The following is a 22,297-nucleotide window of genomic DNA, read 5'->3' as shown; positions in this document are numbered from 1 at the left end:
GCTTCAGAAATTGACAGTCCTAGTTCTTACACACATTACAAAGACCTTTCTTAATGCTGTGTGTAATCTTACCTACAGTTAGAGTGAAATATTTGATACTTGTGCATGCTTTCTCTTTATCTTTTTGCAGGGGAAGATGGTGAGCAGTGAATATAGTCTTGAAATATATAACTTTCTAATGGAAATCACTGGTACATACATGCTTTTTTAGAACTAAATTTTAGACTAATATGGGAGGGTCTCTGAAAATATATATATGTAATTATATAAACTATTGAGTACATATCCCATAGCTGCTTCAAAGACTAAACAAGCAGATGTTGTTATTAAAAATAGCTTTATTATTCTTAGGTCACAAATTTTGACCAGCCTTACAAAATTAAACATTCTTATGTTAGTGTGGACTATCCACTGGATTCTGAATGTGGTTAAAAGACCTGCAAATACAAGTAAAAGTTCCATCAACTTTGGAAGAATAATATTCTTTTACATAAATAGGATATAAATCTAACTTTAAATGTAATGTTCTGCAAGATTACACCAAAAACTCCGTAAAATGTCCTTTTCTTACCTATCCGGGCTGGGTAGGGCAAGCTCTATACTGCTTAGTTACTCACCACTCCATAGATCACCTGAAGTTTTTCATAGTTGATTTAACAAAATAAATAAGAAATAGAATCCATTGTCGCAGTTAGGGTGAGATTGATGAACTCAGCCCTGAGGATTTGAGGACGTGTAGCTGTACTACCACAAGGAGTTGACTCCTCTTGTCCTGAGGAAGAGTGAGTTGCTGCAATAGTGAAAAGAGTGCTGCTTTCCTTCCTACCCAGTGGGCTGGTAGAGCCATGGCTCCTCCCACTTCCCGTCCATTGCCTTGTGGAGGGAAGTAACTGGGTGTATCACAGGGGACTAGTGCCATAATCCAAGCAGCCCTAACAAGACCACATGATCTGGTGTGGGGCCTCGCTCCCTTCTCTACTATGCTGCCTAACTGCATTAGGATTGGACAAAACTAGCCCTTGGGATATAAACAGTCAGTATTTTATTCTGTTTCTCCAGCATGTAGCAAGATCTATCATATATTGTCGATTACTTAAGAATTCCCAGTTATCACTTTGAGGATTGACAAGTTCTTGACCCGAGATTAGGCCCAGTATTATTCAAATTATTATATAGTTGGGAACCCCGATGTGCACAGCTGCACACTCACACGATAGGAACTTTTCTGTATTTACAAATAGTTTATTAATACATTTAGCATAATCACAAACACCCCAACTCAGTAAGGTAGATAAAGATACTACAGAATGTACATCTGCACACCCATATACTCACACCATCCCTTGTAGAACAACCTGAAATGTTAGCCGTCATCTTCCTCATCACCATCACCTTCCCCCTCCTCACCAGTGGCCATCATTCTGGCATCTCCCGAGGACTGTATCTCCTTCTCCTACTGCCCCGAGGCTGGGCTGTAACTTTTATAATATGATATGCTGAAGCCACTACGCTTGCATATTCAGTAGGGGTATTTCCCCTTTTCCTTATTTGTATAGCCTCACCTTACTAATGTTACTAAGGTTAGTAAATGTCACTTACTAAGAAGCTTCTCCTATAGGTTAGTACATGAATGGTTTCAACTTATCCTATACATCAATTCATTACCGTGACCCTCTTGTGGTTGGGTATCTGTGGGTGTAGCTCATGTACCTGTTATGTACATCATGACACTCTTGTGGCTGGACTCTTGGACACTGTGGTTGGTTGTTCCTGTGGTCAAAAATTCCCCTTAAACACTTTATTTTCAGCTCTCCAATACTTGGGGTTTGGGCTGTTTTATCTGTTCAAAGTTTATTTTGGTCTCAAGCCTTATGCTAACTTGCTGAAGCTAATGTCTTACAGGATACAAACCCATAGGTTCCTTGCATTACTGATTAATATAATAGAAGTAGCTAAATATAATGAAGGGAAGGCAGTGAATATATAAAGGCAAGCTAGCAGCAATTAATTATTCTCTTTTCAGGGGCATAATAAAGGGAACGACATTTATTTCCTTCTCCATTGGGAGCACAAGGGTAAAGATCAACTTTTCAAATGGAAGAGAATTAAAAATTTTTAAGCTTCTAAGAAATCTTAGAAATAAGAGAGCTTCCAAAATAGCATTTTGAAACTGTCTCTAAAAGGCTAACGTATTAACTAATACTACGGTTACAGTGTGTGTTAATGTTAATTAGCATCGGGATTTCCCAGCACCATAAGTTAATGATAAATGGCAATTTTATCAAATCATCAGAAATAATCTAGGCTTAGTGAAGTCAAACTGTGTAAGATCCCTTGATTTAAATATTTCTGGCCTCTGTTTGAATTATTCCAAGTGTGAACACATTCACATAGCAACGTCTTGTATTTTGTTTCAACTGTTGTCTACTTTTTGTCTGCCTCTGTTTCAGTATGTTAGGCTATATGCCAAAAAAAAACCCCTAACCCAACCACCACCGTTTGGTCATTTTTCATATAACTTCATAAACCAGGCTATTGTGCAAACATTTTTTTGCTCTTACTGCATTGGAACAGTAAAAGTGATGAATTAGTGCAGCCCTAGGTTCTAAGGTAGCATACACTTTCCATTACAATGAAAAAAAATAGAATAGCATAAGGAGAATCAGTTTCCATGTTTTACTATGCATGTTAAGACTTTTTAAAGTGAAGTCGAGGAATCTTCCACCAGTGACTGGCAAAAAGGATATTGCTTATGTACTGCAGTTTCAGGTTTTCTGTAGTGCTCAAAATATTTTAATTTTCTCATTTGAAGATTGATACCTTTATAGTGTGGCATCCCACCCCTTCCAAGCTAGAGATTCCTTGCAGTGTCACTGTTGGCATCTAGTGAGGGACTTAAACCTGTGGTATTCTGGTCTAAATGCAAGAGAGAGATCCGCTGAGGCATGACCTGAAATGCAGTCTTTTTGTGTCCAATCCTGCAAACACTCACAGACTTCAAGGCCAGAGGGGACCATTGTGATCATCTAGTCTGACCTCCTGCATGCTGCAGGCCACAGAATCTCATCCACCCACTCCTGTAGTAGGCCCATAGCCTCTGGCTGTGTTACTGAGGTCCTCAGATCTTGTTTGGAAGATATCACGTTACAGAGAATTCACCATCTTCTCTAGTTCAAACCAGGAAGTGATCCTTGCCCCATGTTGTAGAGGAAGGCGAAACTTCTCCCCCCCACCAACTGCCTCTGCCACTCTGACCTCAGGGAAAACTTCCCAACCCCAAACACACTGCCTGGCGTAGTATTTATTTAGTGGTATGAGTCCTCTTATTGAAGTTCTGTGACGTAAAAAATAAAATAAAATCAGTGGGACTAATCACGAATCAGCCCAATTCTGAAACAGAAGTCAAAGGTCTATCTCTTCCCCCATTGTAAAAATAACTGACTTCCTCTGGATTTCTCTATAGACTGGTGAGGCAGTTCTATAAAGGATAACTCTAGCCACCAATTTAATTTTTTTTTATAAGAAATGGAAACATTTCTAACTAAGTACTTCCAGATTCTGAAATTTAGAGCTGATCCAAATCATCTGAGTTTTGAATTCCATGCTATCTATTGACCCTAGGTCTTTATACTAGTTTGTACTGTCTAAAGATCCTAGATGCTTTTACAAAAACTCAAAAATTTAAAAACAAATATGCAGGATAACTTTGTTCTAACTTTGTAACATGAGACATATGCTCCTGCGGGCATTCTGTTTCAAAAACTTAAAAATTCTGCGCATAATATTTTAAAATTCTGCAAAATGTGTGTGTCAAATGTGGAAACTCCAGCATGGCACTGGGGAGCACAGACTACTGGCTGCACAGAGTGGAGGATCACTGTGAAATCCCCCCTCCTTCACCCCCTCCCCCACAGACTCAGTGGTGAGGCTGCAGCCACCCTGACACAGCACAAGGGCCAGCCCTGCCCCTCCATACCAGGTGCACCAAGCGTGGGCAGGCAGGCTCAGCACGGCAGGATCCAAGTGTGAGTCGAGAGGGTTTTGTGTGGGTTGAGAAGCAATCTGGGTGCAGGTGGCTCAGGGATCTGGATGCACAGGAGCTGTTTGTGGGGTTCTTGGTGCAATGGTAATGGGACTCTGCAGGGGAGTCCAGGTGAAGTTGATTTGGGATCAGCGGGGGGGGGGGTCTGGGTGTGTGGGGGATAGAGCTCAGAAGGGGGGCTGGGTGTGAGGGGCTCAATGTGGGGTTCAGATGCTGGGAGAGTAGGGTTCAGTGGGATGGGGATCCAGGTGCAGCTGGTTGGGGATTGGTGGGGTGGGGATCAGGGTGCGGGTGGCTCGTCAGGGTGGTCCAGGTGCAGGGGGAGTGGGGCTCATCGGGGGGGTTCTGAGTGCGGGGGGGGTGAGGCTTGGCGGGAGGGTTTGGGTATGAGGGGGTCTGGATGCATGGGGGTTGGGCGAATGTTGGAGCAGCTCCCTATACCGGGATCTCTCCCTCTGCAGCTGAGCAACGATGGGTGCAGGATGCCAGGGGGATGGGAGTTTGCAGAGCTTCCTGCAGCTGCAGGAGAAATCTGGGGGTGGGTCTGACCTGGCCCCAGATGCCGTGCAGGGGAAGAGGAAGTCCTATCACTCCCCAGCCCAGCCAGGACCAGCAGCTGAGCCCAGCACAGGGTAGGAGCCACCAGTCAGGTCTTCCCCAGTCCTGCCCCCTCTCCCACAGTGATTTATCTCTCTGCCGGCTGCCCTGGACACCCGAAACATACTGCTAGAGAGGATTGCATGACTGCTCTTGTGGCTTCCCTTTGCTTCCCTGTCAGAAAGTTATTTTTCTGTGGGGAAGCAATGAAATATGCAGGGGACATAAATTCTTCACATGCGCAGTGGCGCAGAATTCCACAAGGATTTCGAGTAGGCATAGCAGTTACCTTGAAAAGTAGGTGCCTTGAAAGGATCCATGCCAAAGGTTTGAGTTTTTTATATAAAGGGGAGCAATAAAGACTTTAAAAAAGGAAGTAGGTTATGAGATGTTTCGTAGGTTAGGAGATGTGCTCTAATAAAAATGTTCTAGAAATCTGTAAGCACCTCTAAATATGGCCAGTTTGTCTATTTAGTTGAAATGTGCTGGATTTATTTTACATATTTGCAGACTAAATTATATAGTGTTACTTGAAAACGGTTTACTGGAGCTCCCCGTGAGAGATGGACACATAATGCCATCAAATTCCAAAATTGTTCCTTTTGAAAGGGACTTACTGTTCTATACTTCTGAGGCCCTGGAAAAAAAGCAGGGCAGCCTCTGCTTACAATTCAGGCACTTCCATTTCAAACTGTCCCTAGATATAGTAAATATGAAAGCTAAATGTTAGGTATGAGAACGGTGGGGAGGGACTAACCAAAACTGGTTTTTCAAAGAGACTGACCCCATCTAAAAATAGACATGTTGAGATGGCCTGAGTCTCTGTTTCAGAGTTTGACCTATTGATGTGTCTGGGAACAAGCAGAGTAGTCACCAAGTTCAGTCTGTTTGTAGTCAGCAACTATGTCCTCTCAGCAGTGGTTCTCAACCTTGTTGGGCTCAGGACCCATTTGTAAATGTTTATGGCCTGTCGTGACCCAGTAAATAGTTTGGTGGTGGAGACCCTGGGGTGGTTTCAGGTGGGTCCTTCCCCCTGGGGGGTTGGATCCTGCACGGCATTCACCCCACAGTGGCAGCTCCTGTGCTGTGGGCCTGGCTCGGCTTGGCCCTCCACTGTGGGCATTGTGACCTAGGGGATTGCAGTGCCACTCAGTTTTGGCCCCATCCCCCAACTGGACCAAATTTGTGAGAGTGGCATTGCCACTCAGTCAAATTTGGCCTACCTGGACTCCTGGCGTCATGACGGCTGGGTCAAACCTGAGTGACGCTGGAACCCCAGAGGTTTCAGTCCCTGGAGCAGGGAGGCAAGCCCAGCCAGCCCCGTGGGACTGGAGCTGCCACGCAACCCTTTGAAAAAACTCTGGTGACTCAATTTTGGGTCCCGACCCATGGGTTGAGAAACCATGCTGTAGTGGGTGTATTGTGATTGCAAATACTTGTGAATCTTTCCACCTATGAGTGGCGTCAATAAAAAAAATAAGTGTTTGGTTATTCTCGTGCAGAAAGATGCTATGTTTTGCAGCTGTCAACCATTTTTAAAGTAAAAGATGTGGTCTCTTTGTTTTGTATGTGAGGCTACATGTAGTCTTTCTTGTGCCTATGTAACTTTTGTAGATGCTACAAGATTTGCTCCTTTCTCCAAATTGCACTGTTCTCCTGCGCCGCACTCTTCACCCCAACGGTTTTGAGACTTACAGGCAGATAAGATGACCTGCGTAGGAGCAACACAGTTGCATATCCACAAATTTTAACTTGGGTCTTCCATTCAGTCACATGGACTTCTGTTTCCACAGAGACCAAAGCTTATTTCATGGAGGATATTTTTAAGAGCCATTCTTTAGGTGGTGGACTAACATTCTTCCTTTAAGAAGGAAAATGAGTGGTGACAGGATCCTGAGGAAAAGAATTAGTCTTTTCAAAATATGATTTTTTTTAAGCTTTCTCCCCTCCCCTGCTGCACTCTTTCTTGCCAGGTTGTTTTCCTCACTCTTCCTTTCTTCTCTTCATGACTCCAGGTTCTACTCCATCTGCTCTCTTTCCACCCATGCATGTCCTCTCCTGTGTTTCACTTTCCACCTGACTACTCCCTTCTTATAAAATGTTTAATATTTTAAGGAGCGGAGACATCACGCTAAACCCAGGGTTGTGAGTTCAATCCTTGAGGGGGCCATTTAGGGATCTGGGGCAAAAATTGGGAATTGGTCCTGCTTTGAGCAGGGGGTTGGACTAGATGATCTCCTGAGGTCCCTTCCAACCCTTATATTCTATGATTCTCTTAAATCAAAACTTAAAACTGCAGGTGTTTAGATTCTGTTTCACCTTGGACCTTGCTCTTGAATCATCAAACGCCCTTTGGCCCCGCAGTAAATGTGCAAAATATAATCACGAGTGTTTTGTTCAGCTGTTCGGAGGTGAATTTGTCTGAGAGGTGTGGCACTCTTCTGATCAAAAGGAGCAAGGGCAAAGGGAAAGATAACTTAAACTAGTTGTAGGAACTTCCACTATCTCATTGCTTGATGCTGATTAGCTAGAAGTGATGTAGAAATGACAACTACGTAACTAAAACAATCTTTAGTTGCCCTTCCTGCTTTGTGTCACTGTTAATTCTGGTACCAGTTACACCCTTGTCACTTGACTCAGTGCATGTTTCAGCACGTTTCACTGTATACCTTAAAGGACAATATTAGTCTTAATTCTTTAAAGACAAATATAGCAAAAATGCCACTTCACAGCTATGATATAATCAGAACTAAACTTTTAATGGCTCTGATGCTTAGTCAGTGAAACAGGGCTGATTGCAATGTAGAGATCCCCAATGTTTATAGCACTTCACACGGCATCCTACTTTAACTGATTTGCTTCCTGCGAAATGCAGATTGTACCTTAACTTTTTTGTTTCTAGAGGGCCTATCACTGTGGTAGCTATGTGCTTTGCTGACAACACAAATTACATAAACCACTTACAGAAACAAAATAAAACCAAAAGTGGTGAAAATGAGCGAATGGGGAAAATCCTAGTCTCTGGGCAAAGACAGGGTTGCAAAGCTCACACTCTAGGGAGCAGATCACTGTTGCATTGTGCTTCTCCTTCATCTACCTGCTGTTGTCTTCACATATGCTTAGATTGTAAACTCTTTGGAAGAGGGACATCTCTTCACTGTATGTTTGTACTTTGTCTAGCACAGTGGATGCCTGACTGGTGCCTCTAGGCCCTACTGTAATATTAATAATCTGTGGAATGCTCCACACACACCCTCTCACACACCCACACCACATAGTGACTGCGGCTACAACTTTTGGGTTGTGGTGGTCTCTGCTCCTACTGCACCTATCTTTGAGTAACAGGGTGAAATGGCTGGTAGATGGATCAGCATAGTTAGGTGCACTGCTCCCAAATCTCTCGGCTACACTGGACCATGAAGTGAGTGCAGATTCTTTTCAAATGACTTCTGGAGAGAAATCCTGCCCTCCTTTAAGTCGGTGGGGCCAGAATTTCACTCCTCGGAGTCTCTTCCTGTGCAACAACCATACAGGGTTTCACTGCATCCAGGACCCTCTCTGCCAGCCAGGGAAAATTTGCCCTAAATGAGCTTTAGATCTTGAAAGACATCAGACTCTGGTTGTGACAGACCACTAAGAGGATAGGGTTCACTCCAGGGACAAATTTTTATTATAGTTGCTTACTCATGTTTCAGTAATGTTACACTGTGTTAAGCATTGCACAAACATCTGGGAAGGCGCAGTCCCTGTCTCAAAGAGACTACAATCCAAATAAATCTTGCTCCATTATAAAATTAAATATCGTACTGTAACGTGTCCTAGGATAATTAGTACTGTGTTTCCCCTTCTCAGTAACTTTTCTTCCCTATCCCTTTTGCTGCTGCCATAGGAGCAGCTGATTGCTTGCTGGTGGGTTTCTGGTAAAGCAGCCAGTCACGTGTGCACCAGGCTGCTATCCATTTCATATCCAAAGGGACTGAAAACCTGCCCCATACCACCTGGTGGAATCCCAGCTGTAGGTTCTGACTTCCAGTGTCATGGCAATTGCTGTATTAGTGACAATGGGGCCCATCATCATTGGAAAAATGCACTCTTACAAACCGATTAAAAATATTTCCTACCAGAAGCATGCATTCCTCTGCAGTAAATTATTTCTTTGTGCCTCTTGTAATAAAGTGACATTGAAGATCTGTGGGTAATATCCTGTGACTCTCAGAACTGCAGCTGTAATTTGTGTTTTCAATATTGTGGTGATCAAATATTGTTTATCCTAAAAACTTTAGATTACCCTGGAACGTAATTTCATATTTTAAACTAACTTTTTGATATTTCTGAGTATCTAACTAAGATTGTGATATTAATGATACTTTGTAGCAGCAGATTACTATACATCAGTCTGTAACTTGAGCTATAAGTAACGATCTGAAAACTATACAGCACACCAACCAGGATGCTAACAGAATGGATGGGAATAATTAAGATCCATCCATCTTACATTTACTAAATATGTAAATAAGGCAATTGTACTTAATTTCCAGTTCGTTTGATTGTGATTATATCTCCTCTTGGGTTGAATCCAACTGTTTTTATAAAACAAAGAAGTTTTTTTTTTTAAACAGGAGACTGAGGGTCAGCGTTAAGATAGCTTTTTTTCAGTGTCAAACACAGTTTACTGCACTGTGTTGTGGAAGATAACTTAGATTCCTGAACATTCACAAGTATGGTTGGGAGTAACAAGCATGCCGATAATCCTGAAAGTGTTCTAATTACTACATAATACTTCGATAATGATTTACTCTATTACATACAGACTTGATACTTTCCTATATACTGGGAGTAGATTTTGGAGAGCTGCAGTGGGTAGAATGTGTGTTTTGTTTCTGTCGCTGTTCTTCATTTGATCTAGGTTGTAAAAAAAAAAAAAAAAAAAAAAAAAAATTAAACGATATATTTTCTAATTCTCTTTGCAGGTATGGTGTGAGTCCCGAGAACATAATTCTCTATGGTCAGAGTATTGGAACTGTCCCGACAGTGGACCTGGCATCTCGGTATGAATGTGCAGCTGTAATCCTTCATTCTCCTTTAATGTCTGGATTACGGGTAGCTTTTCCTGACACCAGGAAAACATATTGCTTTGATGCTTTCCCAAGGTATGTGCAAATATTGCTAGAGGGATTGCTCTATGGTCACCTTAAACCTTTCTATAGTGTGTTCTTTTATTTGTATTGTGATGTGCATCTTGAGCTTTGGACAGGCATATCTTATAAATCAAAACAGATAATAAATATATTCATTTGCCACTGAGTAACTTGTAGTCTCAAACTGGCATGCTAGTTTGCTAAATAAGCAAATAAAGAAAACCCTACAATCTTCACAGCTATTTATCATTTCAATTTTTAGTGCTTGTACACAGTCCACTGATCCTGTGTATGTTAAATTTAGACTGGTAACTGTTAGCTACGGTTGCGCTGTCAAGTGCTTTTAGCTAAAAAGTAACACTCCTTTAGAAGTGTACATTGTTTAGCCAATTCTGATTTAAAAGGTACGTGGTGTCAACAAATATAAGTGAAAGAATTTTAGGCTTCTTGTTAACTGCTGATACTGCTGTACAAAAACAATAGACTGAAAGTGCTGGATAATGTCTGCTACTGCATAAAGGAAGAGAGGAAGGATGGCACAGTGGTTAGGGCGCTAACCTAGTACTCTGTAACCTGCTCTGCCACAGGCTTCCTGTGAGTGTCTCTGCCTCAGGTCCCCATCTGTAAAATACTTCCTTATCTCACAAAGGTGTTGTGAGGATAAAGGCATTAAGATTGAGGTGCTCGGATACCACCATAATGGGGGGCACCTAAGATCAATTGATGAGATATGTGGCACACTTCAGTTGTCTTTAAAATGAGCTTAAAATCTTTAAAATGCCGCATTGAAAGTTTAATGTGATTAGTTTCCGGATAACGAATACGCTTGTCTATATTGTTGGGCTTTTACATTCTGTTTTAGGAGGTACTAAGATATAAAGAGAGACCAAAACATTTGGATGCTAACAGCTGTTCCAGGAATCCTAAACTGCATCAAACACTGAGTTGTAAAAGCAAGTGAAATTTACATTCTAAGAGTGAAAATCAGTGACCAGAGAGCACCCTTCAGTGTTGCAGTTGTTTTTGCAACACTTACAAATGTTTGTAGGTGGGATGTCCACAAGGATTCCATGTTCAGAGCAGAAACTGCATCTTACAGAACACAATCATTCTTTTTTTTTCCTGAGTGAGGGAGAAAGGTGGAGGCCCAAATTCCACACATTGGAACCTCAAAGAATCAATTTTGTGGGGCTACTGTGACAAAGAAGCCAGATGTATTTTAACTCCTACTGCTTTAATAATTAAAACTTCATACTAATGAACACACTTTATCTAATTTGCATCTGAAAATTGCTTTAATAAACCAGTACATATTACAACATTGTGATATAGTTTTACTACACTTTTAAAGATGTAAGTGTAAGAAAATATCTTAAACTAGTGACTCTCAGCCTTTCCAGACTACTGTATCCCTTTAGGAGTCTGATTTATCCTGCGTACCCCAAATTTCATCTTACTTAAAAACTACTTGCTTACAAAATCAGACATAAAAATACATGTTACTGAAAAATTGCTTGCTTTCTCATTTTTACCACATAATTATAAAATAAATGAATTGGAATATAAATATTTTACTTGTATTTCAGTGTATAGTATATAGAGCAGAATAAACAAGTCATTGTATGAAATGTTCATTTGTATTGATGTCACTAGTGCTTTTTATGTAGCCTGTTGTAAAACTAGGCAAATATCTAGATATGTTGATGTACCCCATGGAAGACCTGTGCGTACCCCCAGGGGTATGCTTACCCCAGGTTGAGAACTACTGTCTTAAACCACCTGCTGCTTATTGCAGTGACTGTTAAGTGAGAAGTCAAATTTGCTTTGACTAATAAGCACCAGATTCTCGTTTGACTTCTCTGGGAGGCATCTCTCCAGTACAAATAGTTCTAATCCTTGTCTAAATCTGAGCTGTACAAGGCCATGTGGTGGAAGCGGTATTGTTTAACATTTTACTACTATGACGCTATGCTGCAGAGTGTACTTTGCAGCTACAGAAGCCATCCCTGATTCTCTAGTTACTTGAGTGTCTGCTATTAAGTATTCCGTGCAACTTTCTCCAGAAAAAGGTTCCTCATTTGAGCTTAGAAGTCATATATAGTAGCATTGTCTTCTGAGACGGTCATGAAGTGCTAGTGATACTGATCTTCTGACAATGATGCATGCAAAAGTCTGAGAGGAAAAAATACCCCAAGTAGTTTTCTGCAGCCAGGGAAGGGAGAAGACGAGCAGGCTCCGTAAAGGCTTGTGCAGAGTTGAGCTCTGTGACCTGCTGCAGACTTTGGATACATCTACACTGCAAAAAAAAAAAAAAAAAAAAAAAAAAAATGGCACAGTGAGTCTCAGAGCCAGGTCAAGTGACTTGGACTTGCAGGGCTCCCACTATGAAGCTGAATTGGCCGTGTACACGCACATTCTCACTCAGGCTCTGAGACCTGGCAAAGGGGGTGGGTCTCAGAGCTCAGGCTCCAGCCTCAACGAGAATATCTACGCTGCTGTTTTTAGGCCTGTAGTATTGACCTGGGCTCGCTGCGGGGATGGTGGGAGGAGGGTTCACCACGTAGGCAGACCTTTTGCAGCTAGGATATAGCAGTGGAATTCATTCTATTCATTATGTTTTATCTTAACTTGATCATAAGAGCTAACATTTAAAGAGAGAGTTTTAGGAAGACCGTCTGTAGCTAGTGAGACAGCTGCTTCTTAAAATATATGATCTTCAAGCTTATAGTGCTACAATTTTTTTGTGAAGTCGTCATCCTTAGTACACTTCTCAGAAAATTAAAATATGAATTCACTGAGGGTATATTTAGTAGTTTAAAAGCTCTTGCTCTTAAACTTGTGCATCATTCTTCTATTAGAGTTTTTAAATATCTAATATTTATGATTAAAATTAATACTTCTAGAGGAGAAAAAGCTAAGGTTTTTAATTACTTTATTTACAGGATTGTGTAGCAGTGATTAGATTGAACGAGCCAAGTCAAACAGTTTAAAAAATAAATAAGTGTGTATGGGGGAAGGGGTGTTTAAAACTTGACAGCAGAGATGTTGTACGGTATTTTTTTATTACTCTTCTACTGATCTGTTCATTGCTCTGACTGACTTCACTTAAAACAAGGGAAATAAACATTTGTGCATTTTCATTAATGTGTACAGCACATCTGTCTGCCTTCACTGGAGGAAACAATGTTTATATACACTTTTGGAGAATGGCTGTTGTGTGTGTTTTATGTTGCGACCTCATGAGAATGTAGTCTCTGTAGATTTCCTAGATGCAGAGTGGTGTGGCTGAGAATATCAAGTAGGCTAATGTGCAGTTTAAATACTGCTTTACAAGTAGCTGAGTTGGCAATGGGATGCTGTCCAATTTTTTGCAAAATAAAAATATTTTTTTCTTTAATGACAATTCTTCATCTGTATTCACAGACTATTAAGCTAGTTACCTGAATGCTGCAATGATGGGGATTTCCCAACTTTCTAAACTATATATTAAAAACAGTAGCTAGCTAATAAGAGTGATATATAAAAAGACTTTTGTGTACATAACTGCACATAGCTGACATGCCTATTATGAAATCTTTACTCAGTAGCAGGCAGTCCATTGGGTTTTAAGACTTTAAACTAAATTAGTCAATATTTTGCTTATTTCACATTGCCATTAATTATGGTATTCACCTGGGGATGCAAATAAAAACTACAATTGTACATCTTATACCGACAGTCTCTCTTAAAGTCCTTATCTGTATTCCACATGGAAAAAGCTAAACCTGACTAGTCCATATTTAATGTTTTCCTGCCAGAATCTAATTTTAAAATCAAGTCTTAACTTTTTACTGTTTTAAGCTTGTACAGTCTGTTTTGAAGAGATACTGGGATGTAGAGAGACCAAAACGTTTGTTTAGCAATAGCTGTTACCTAGAATTCCACAGTACACCAAATGCTGAGCTTTTACACTCGTGAAATTCTTTGTTCCAGTTCACATTTAAATTTTTGAATGGAATTATCAGTATTTTCAAAATGTTGTATTTATTTGTAAATTGTCACATTGGCTTGCCTATCTTTTTGTTTTTTTACTCATTTTGAGTGACTGGATAGATAGTTTCACTTTTGTGTTGTCACTTTCACATCTAGATGTTTCACTTCCTTCACTTCCTCTGAGAGTATCAAAATCCTGACTCCCTTTAATTATTATTCAACTTTATTTAACAAATCATAGAAATTAGAGGTGGGAAAAAGTTGTCTAGTCTAGTTATTCTGTCAGTTCAAGATTGTTCACTACAATAGATCTTCTGATGTCTTATTTCAGATGTCCAAAGCGATGGAGTTCTCACTACTTGGGGAACTGTTCCACAGTGTAATAGATATCACTGTTAAGAAAATTTGCTAACAAGCAAGCCTTTTCCTAATTTCATCTCCTTATTTCTAGTCCTATCCCCTTGTACCACCCTAAATAGTTCCTTTCTTTCCTTGGTGTTCACACCCATCAAATATTTGCAGATTGAGATGTATTTACCTATTATGAAAAGAATAGTATGTTTAGTTCATTCTAGTACTTGATGGGGAAGCAACAAATAATTCTATATGTAAACTGTTGGCTAAATATGGTATATTGGAGCTTAGAAAATAGAGTCGTGAGAACTACAGATACTGTAGTAGCTTAATCATTGTCCTTTCCTCCCACCCTGCTCTCCCAAAAACAAAAAGTCCAATAGAAATACTATACTGCTAAAGGAAGCTTGCATCTAAGCTGAATGTTTACTTTAAGGTCAAAATTTCCCTAAATTTAGGTTGTGAAAAATAAGCCTTTTCCAAACCCAAGATGCACATAAATGTTTCCATGAAACAAATCCTGTGTATGTTTTTGTTGTTGTTGATTTGCAGTTAAATATGTCTCTTTCGTGTTTTCAATCCTAACATTGCAATATTGTGCTAGTGCATATGAGAACCTGGAAGTGAAAATGACTGACTAAAAGTATAGTATAATTGTAGCATAACCCTATTCTTTTTTTCATGGTGCGAGCAGAAATGCAAAATGAAAACAGCCAATGTAAATAGAGAAAATTATATTTTAAAACTAATCTTAAAATGAATTAATCCTTTAAAATAATCTGTATTAATCTCTGGGGTCAATAACATAGATAAGAATGCTTTCTAAATGAATTTTCAGTCAAAGGGCCATAATGAATTAGGGAACTGAATGGCTCTAGGCTACATTGGTCACTAGTTCAAATTCAGACATGGTGACTTAAGTTTCATCCTCTGTGGGAATGCATTGGTGGGCTCAGGTTGGTTCTGAGGTAGACAGCTGGTATGATAGGCACTAATAAGCCAAAGATTTGACCAGGCAGGAGAGTGGACAGACTTCTTGCCATTGAAGAGATTGGTAGCATGATGGCAATAAAAGGGGAGCTTGCACTGACCGTTATCTGTGCCTGTTTTGTGGATAAGTCAGTGGGGCATCAAGGGGGGGGCATCCATTTAAAAAAAATGTGTTTTAATGTGTTTAGTAATTAATTCAACTTAAATGTGTTTAGTAATTAATTCAACTTTGTTTTCTTTGGTACTACAAATGTAAAAACTAAAAGCCTGAGTAACTTCTTTTTCTTTTCCATCCCCCCGCCCAGCATTGACAAGATATCTAAAGTAACCTCTCCTGTGTTGGTAATTCATGGTACTGAAGATGAGGTAATAGATTTCTCCCATGGCCTGGCAATGTATGAGCGATGTCCACGAGCAGTGGAGCCCCTCTGGGTGGAAGGGGCTGGGCATAATGACATAGAGCTTTATGCACAATATCTAGAAAGACTAAAACAGTTCATATCTCATGAACTCCCCAACTCCTGAAGAAGCCTACTTGATTTTACCTCAGTTACTGTGAATGGAAGAAACTACCTGTTTTTTGCACATGCTTTAACTGGATAGCTGTAATAGCTTTATACTATGAAGAAATACCTGTCTTGAGGGTGTTCTAATCAAACATCTGATGAAACTTGTCTTTTATATCTGGAAATTATTCTACTAATGCACACAATATGGTCAACTACTGTAACTCCAATGATTTTTAGTTTCATTACTCTGGAGGACAAGGGGATACTAGCTGAATATGGGGACACTTTTAATCTAGTGCTGTATTAATATTCTAAAGTCAGTTTTCTCCACCGTCTGATCATTTATAATTCTGTCCTATGAGACTTTTTTTCAATGTTCTCAGTATTTGGAACACAATTGTTGTGAACTACAGCTTGTTCTTAACGATCGATTCATGGGTTCAATCTAAGGGAGTACTTTCTTTGTAAATTTCTAGCTGTGGTAATGTAACTGGCAAGTTATTGTGACGAGGTCTTTCCTCTTAGTGGTCTTTATTTAACTTACTAATCTTCCCAAGTAAATTTATTTAAGATGTCCTACTCTTTCCTGGAAAAAAAAAATGTACTACATGGGGCTAAATTCTGTAACAACCTCTCAGCCATTTTCTGTATAAACATAACTGGAATATTCTTAAGGAAAAATTAACTGAATTGTTTTTGTTTAATAAAAATAAATGTGTAAATTCATTAATAGAAAACTCCTTTTAATATTCAGAGGGTCTGAATAAGAGCCATAACATTTCCTTCTGTAAAGCATTCCTGTAGACTTTTTAAAAGTACTGTACATATTTGAATTTACATTGTGCATAGATTCTTAATTGGTAGTTTTAATTTAAGTCTAATTACAATAAACTGCAGAATTCTGGTTTGTATATGATTGAATACATTTTGTTAAAATATGTTTTTATCCCTATATTATTTTGCTATTAAAATTTTATAAGATTTCCAGGACAAAAAAATTAACATTTTATGTTTTGATGAATTTATGTAACTAAATTTTCATTGAACTAATCTTTTTAGTTTAGAAGTAATTTGATTCTTTGACACTGGAATCACACAGAATATGCATCAGAAATGCAAGACACTTACAATTGTTACACTACTACCATAGGTCTAATTTTTTCCAAATTTAAAGGCCTTAAATGTACTGTAAGCCTCAGATTGTTGTAAACATTGATTGCGGTTGATTGCAGTTTGTGTACTGTTGCTAGAATGCAACACAGTGGTTGTAATGGAATAAAGGATGCATGGATTAGAGCATATTGAATTGTGAATCTCATTTGTACTGTCGTTTTCATACAAAAGCAGCAAACATGAGGTATGGAAAAATTATATTTTGGAAGGAGGAGAAAATACCAAATAATCTGATGGCCTAACCTTGCATTTTAATGTTAAATATTTATAGAAAGGCACAAAATAATCCTAAAGAGCAAACCTGCCATTCTGCTCAATATTTTATGTAAATGGAATGTAAACTGGTGTTGTTTGGTAAGGATTCTTGACTTACTGTTTAAATATTGAAAATCATGGCTGGGAACAATGTTTGAAAATATGGTCATCGTGAGATCTTGTGACAAGAATGCAATTAACTAACGTGAGCACAGCAAGTGTGCATGCTGTCTCTGAGATTGATTTAGAGCGGTAGTGCCCTAGTAATTAAAGTAAAATTGAAATTTTCATTTTTATCCCTGAATCCTAGAAATTAAAGATAGAAAAGGTCAGTTAGATCATCCAGTCCCTCTCGTCAGTCCAGGCTGGTTCTTTGCAATAGACCTTGTGCAGTCAGATTTTAAATAGCCCAAGCAATGGGGCTTCCAGCAGTTCTCTTGGTGACTATTCCACATGCTGTCAAGTGAGTTTTTGCTTAATCTTCATCTTAAATTACCCTTTTTGTTTCAGATGACTGAGCTTTGTAACTAAATGATATGTGTTCATGTCATCTTTTCATCATATCCCTTTTATACAACCCCTAAGAATTCCTTTCCATCTCCGAGGACGGCAGCTCCCATTATTAACATCTGTGGGAGTTGTTCCGACCCTGTGATGAAAGAGTGGGGCCCCTGCTGTACATACTCTGTTTGTAGATATAGGCCTATGCATTCAAAAGTGACTAGGGACTTTCAGTTTCTCCAGTTCTGAGTGTCCAACTTGAGACAATTTAGAGGCCTGGTTTTTCAGGAAGTGCTTACCACTTTGTCACTTCTGAAAATTTAGGCCAGATTATCTCTTCCCCTTCCCTGCATAATGCAGTCACTTTTAAATATTGCTTAGACATGTTCCACGTAGCTCTTTTAATCTTTCCTTTATAAATCACTTCCCCTAGCTTCCTCAATCACTTGATACAGTAGTCATTGAATTTGGTCAAATTTGTCACTATCCTTCTAGTAGTGAGGTGCCCATAGCTGAATATAGTTCTCCAGATGTGGTCACATCAGCCCCATATAGGGTTGGAACTACTTACTATCTCTTTGCTGCTCCTTGAAATGATGTGTACCTATTCAGCCCAACCTTGCAATAGTATTTTTCACTGATATTTGCTATTGCATTGCAGACATGTCCTGGGTACCCTCACCACTAGATTTCTTTCAGCATGACTGTTTTCCAGATCTTTCTCTAACACTTCCTTCAGATTTTTTCCATTTACCCAAACTTTCTGCCAATTTTTAATATGTATAGGTCCCTTGATATTTCTCTGTTCTGGTCAATGTCAGTAACTCCTTACAATTCCATATAATCTGAATTTCATTAACATGTTTTAAACTTTCCCTGTTATCAATGAAAACATTAAATAATGATCCTTGCCATGACCCTCTAGGATGTTGCCTTCTCCCTTCAATTCAATAAATTTACCCTCAAAGAATTTTCAGTGCCTTCAACAATGTTCCTATCCAAGCATGCTTGAATCAGTTCTGTGAGTTGTGTGATGCTATCAAACTCTTCGGTGAAAAAGCATATATAAAATATATTGACCTCTTTCTTCATTCCAATAATTTTGTAATGATCCTTCCCTGACTTTGGGCATTTGAATATTTCTAATTCATACATTTAAAAATCTCCCACCTGTTTAAAAAATTGATTTATGAGATGTCAGAACTAAATTTTAATTAAAAATCCATGACTGACTCATGGAACAGCTTAACCAAGCGCAAATCCAGGACACCCTTTATTGAAAGAGAATAGTATTAGCATAGGACCTTTTGTATCAAGAGGCGTAATGGAGTGAAACTATGGGAGAGGGGCTTTGAACTGTTGTTTAAAATGCTCTGGGTTTGCAGAAAATATAATCAATGGGACTTTTGCTAAACTCCAGCTGACAAAACAAAAAATTTGTAATATAATTTTGTTCTTAAATTTAGATATGCCCTTACCACAGTGTAAGCATGTTTTAGAGCTGTCACGATGTCTCTGAAAATTAATTGCTGTCTATGTGCTGTTCTGTAAACCGTGTTGCTGGAGTACTTAGATGGTCTTTTACGGTGTAATGTTTCCTAACTTTTTTTTTTTCTTAGGTGTGTATGTTGCTTCCATTTATTTTTCACTTGGGACAGCTGTTAAAGCTTTATGTGGTAGAAATTTTGGGGGTAGAAAGATGGCATGGAGCACAACTGTATATCTAATTTTTTTTTTCTTGACTTCTCAGTTACAGCTGGTATGGCAGCATTTGGGAATCTGATACACACTGTTTACATTTCTAATGTAGTCATTGTGGTTCTAACGTTGGTACCCTATCCCTTAATTTTCAGACTCTTCCCTATATATCTGTTATGTTATACCCCTCCACTGCTTAATTACCTACTGTGATATAGGCTAATTAGACTTATCTTCTACTCTTAGGGAGATTGTTACTTTCTGCTGGAATTTGTCCAGGCCCTTCCCCTAAATTGGGGCAATCCTACATGGGGTACTGACTTGTTAGCCCCCTAAATAAGCACCAAACTCTGTTTTCAGATTAGTGCTTTGGATCTGCAACACTTTCTATTCCTTATTTTGGAGGTGGAGGTGTCTCTTTACTAGCCAGGTGTGGTGTGGGGGACTAGCCAGTCTCAGTGAGAACCTAACTCCTTCATTTTGGATTTCCCTTGAAGGCACCTTTAGGAGCCTCTTCCTTCCGCTGCTTCTTGCTGCCTCTTTTCTTAACAGCCGTGGCTTAGAAAATAACAGCTCGAGGCACCTTTGCTCTTGATCTACCTAGGCCCGGGGCTGGGGGAGGTCCTATGCTGCTGCCTGGCAACTCCACGTTCCCGAAGACTTTTGGGGGGGATGGGAATAGGACCTCTAGGGCCGGCCTGAAGTGCCTGGTGGTGCCATCCTCTCTGCGCCTCGCTTCAGCCACTCTGCGCCGGCCCGCTGCATCAGGGCCGGCTCGTGGCACAGCAGGGCCCCTGGCGGGGTGGGTGGCTTTCGGCAGGGGGTGAGTGGTTTGCATTGGCTACTGTGCCCCGTACGCTCTGGACGCGTTCGCAGGGAAGGCGGCTGGGGGCGGAAGGGAGTCCCCAGGAGCCGGGCTGCCAGGTAAGAAGCGCAGAGCAGCGGCCGGGGGGAAACCCGGCAAGCACCGAGCTCGCCCCGGCTCCGTGCGCTCCCAGTCCTACCCTGGGCCGCGGCGGCAAGGAACCGGGCTGCTGCCCCCTGTAGCCCCGTCCCCCTAGGCGCCTCTGGGAGGGGGCCCTGGCGCTTCCTGCATGGAGAGGGGAGCTGAGCGCAGCTGGGGCTGCGGGGCTGAGACGTGGCCTGGAGGTGCCAAGCGGACTGCAGGGGGCATCGTGCGCGCCCCAGCCCGGCGCCCGGCGCTGCGGAGAGGGGCTCCGCGAGCCAGGGGACTTGGTGCAGAGCGGAGTGCCCGGCTGGGCGGAGGAGAGGAGCCGGGCGGAGGAGAGGAGCCAGGCTCAGCCACCCAAAGGCCCCGGGCAGTCCCGGGAGGCTGGTGGGTTGGGGGTCGTCGGAGCTCTCGGGTTCCCCCGCTCGGTGCTCGCTCGCAAACACCCCCCGGGCTTGTGCTGCGCGGAGTCCCGGCAGGGGGGAGCGGGGCAGCAGGGGAGGACAGCGGCTGTGCTGGGTGGGGGAGAGCGCGAACGGATGGAGACCCATCTCCCCTTCGTTGCAGGTTTAAAAGCCCAGGCCTCTGCGCCCCCCCCCCCCCTCCACGTCCCTTCATGCAGCAGCGCCTCCCATTAGCAGAACTGCCAGCTCGCCTGCCGCCATGGCTTCAAGGTCGCCTCCCCTGCAGCCGGAGAGCAGATCAGCGGGGCTGCAGCCATCTGAGCGTCGCCCGAAGAAGAAAGCCAGCAGCGGCGTGCGTCTCTCTGCACCCAACCCCCGTGCCCTGGTACTTGCCAACCTGCTGCTGCTCCTGTCTCGTTGCCCAGGTTCTCAAGCGACAAGTTTAAACAGTTAGTAAAACGTTGTCTGGGGCTCCCGCAAGCGCTCCGCAGTGGGTTGGTTAATGTAGCATTTTGGTGCAGCTGACGCGTGAGGTTGGCTAGAGTGACATGAGGACCAGTAGTTTGCAGCTCAAATTACAAATGCCGTGGACGGTGCAGAAGCTTTCCACTGGGCAGTGCTAGCAGCAAAGCTGCTTGCTTTATCTGGCTTTCAAGCGGAGGCCTGCAAAAGTGCTGAATCAGCGGTTCTTGGGCGTTTAAAACAAGAGAACCCAGAGCTCTGTCCATTTTGCCACAGCATGTTGAGTGCACACTCCCATCTTTCCTGCTGTTTGGAAATTCTTCTGGACTTCCTCAGATCCACATTTCCCCTTCAATTCGGGGCCACCGGGGGTCCAAAATCAACATCTAGATCAGAATGTTGTGGTTTGATTCCATACCACCTCCTTGACACATACTACTTTAGCCCCTGGGAGAAGGACCAATACATATAATACTATTATTTGATGTTTCTCTTGCTGGTATTGACTTACATTTATCTCCTTTATTCTCTCCAGAATCTGAGTTGCATTTCTCCCTCCCCAGCCCAAAAGTGAGCACTAGCTGGGTTCAAGCATGTACACACAGGCCATGTGCAAGTTTCCATTACACAGCTCTGCCCCTCCATGCACCTCTGCCCCTCCACTTCCAGTCCTGGATCTCTCTTGAGTGGAGACAGCGAACCCTGTTGGTGCTTTTTCCCTTTTTGAGTTACAAGCAGGCCCCTAATAGGATCTTTAGTTTATCTTTCAGATGATTGCTGGTAATAATTATAATATTAAGATAAAGTCACAGTCGTCAATAGTTTATCTTTAACTCCGATGCTTAGAACACATGACATAGTGCAAGGTTCATCTGAAAAAGTTAGCAGATATATGTATTGTTTAAAACAAAATATTGCTTATTATTAGTACATATAGTTAGGAAATGTTTTGAGTTTTCCATGGGGAAAAATGACTAACATTTTCTACCAACACTTTTTGGGTTTTCATTGGAAAAACTCCAAACCAGAAATATTTTAAATCTACAAAGTGTGATGTCATGGCTGCAGAATGCAACCTATTTAGATAGTGTCCCAGAAGTTTTGATCCAAAGCCCATTAAAGTTAATGGGAGGCTTTCCATTTACATCTGTGAGTTTTGGATCAAGGCCATACTGGTTAGAACAGGAAGCTGGAATTCAGGACTCCTAGGGACTAACTGTCTAGTCATTTGATTTCAGGGGGAGCTGTGCACA

General features: G+C 41.2%; 2 protein-coding genes and 1 long non-coding RNA gene across 3 annotated transcripts in view; 2 read left to right on the top strand and 1 right to left on the bottom strand.

Annotated features, from left to right (window-relative positions):
- The window catches only part of ABHD17C (abhydrolase domain containing 17C, depalmitoylase), a 50,504-nt gene extending 33,606 nt beyond the window's left edge, over window positions 1-16,898 (top strand). Inside the window, exons 2-3 of the mRNA XM_007066842.4 lie at window positions 9,610-9,789; window positions 15,399-16,898. Of these exons, the coding sequence (XP_007066904.1) occupies window positions 9,610-9,789; window positions 15,399-15,618 (400 nt within the window). The 3' untranslated portion in view covers window positions 15,619-16,898. The remainder of the gene's footprint in view (window positions 1-9,609; window positions 9,790-15,398) is intronic.
- LOC122461900 lies at window positions 10,907-21,187 on the bottom strand. Its single transcript, XR_006284148.1, has 2 exons — window positions 20,980-21,187; window positions 10,907-12,073 (listed from the first exon to the last, which is right to left on the bottom strand). It is a non-coding gene; the product is annotated as an uncharacterized LOC122461900 (long non-coding RNA).
- LOC102932459 (cell surface hyaluronidase) overlaps window positions 19,930-22,297 on the top strand; it is a 74,598-nt gene continuing 72,230 nt past the window's right edge. Inside the window, exons 1-2 of the mRNA XM_043523392.1 lie at window positions 19,930-20,153; window positions 20,746-21,031. Coding sequence (XP_043379327.1) covers window positions 20,842-21,031 — 190 coding nt within the window. The 5' untranslated portion in view covers window positions 19,930-20,153; window positions 20,746-20,841. The remainder of the gene's footprint in view (window positions 20,154-20,745; window positions 21,032-22,297) is intronic.

Source organism: Chelonia mydas, chromosome 10, assembly GCF_015237465.2.
Source record: "Chelonia mydas isolate rCheMyd1 chromosome 10, rCheMyd1.pri.v2, whole genome shotgun sequence".
NCBI lineage: Eukaryota > Metazoa > Chordata > Testudines > Cheloniidae > Chelonia > Chelonia mydas.
Note: the sequence above shows the minus strand (reverse complement) of the source record. Positions and strands in the feature narration are given on the sequence as shown.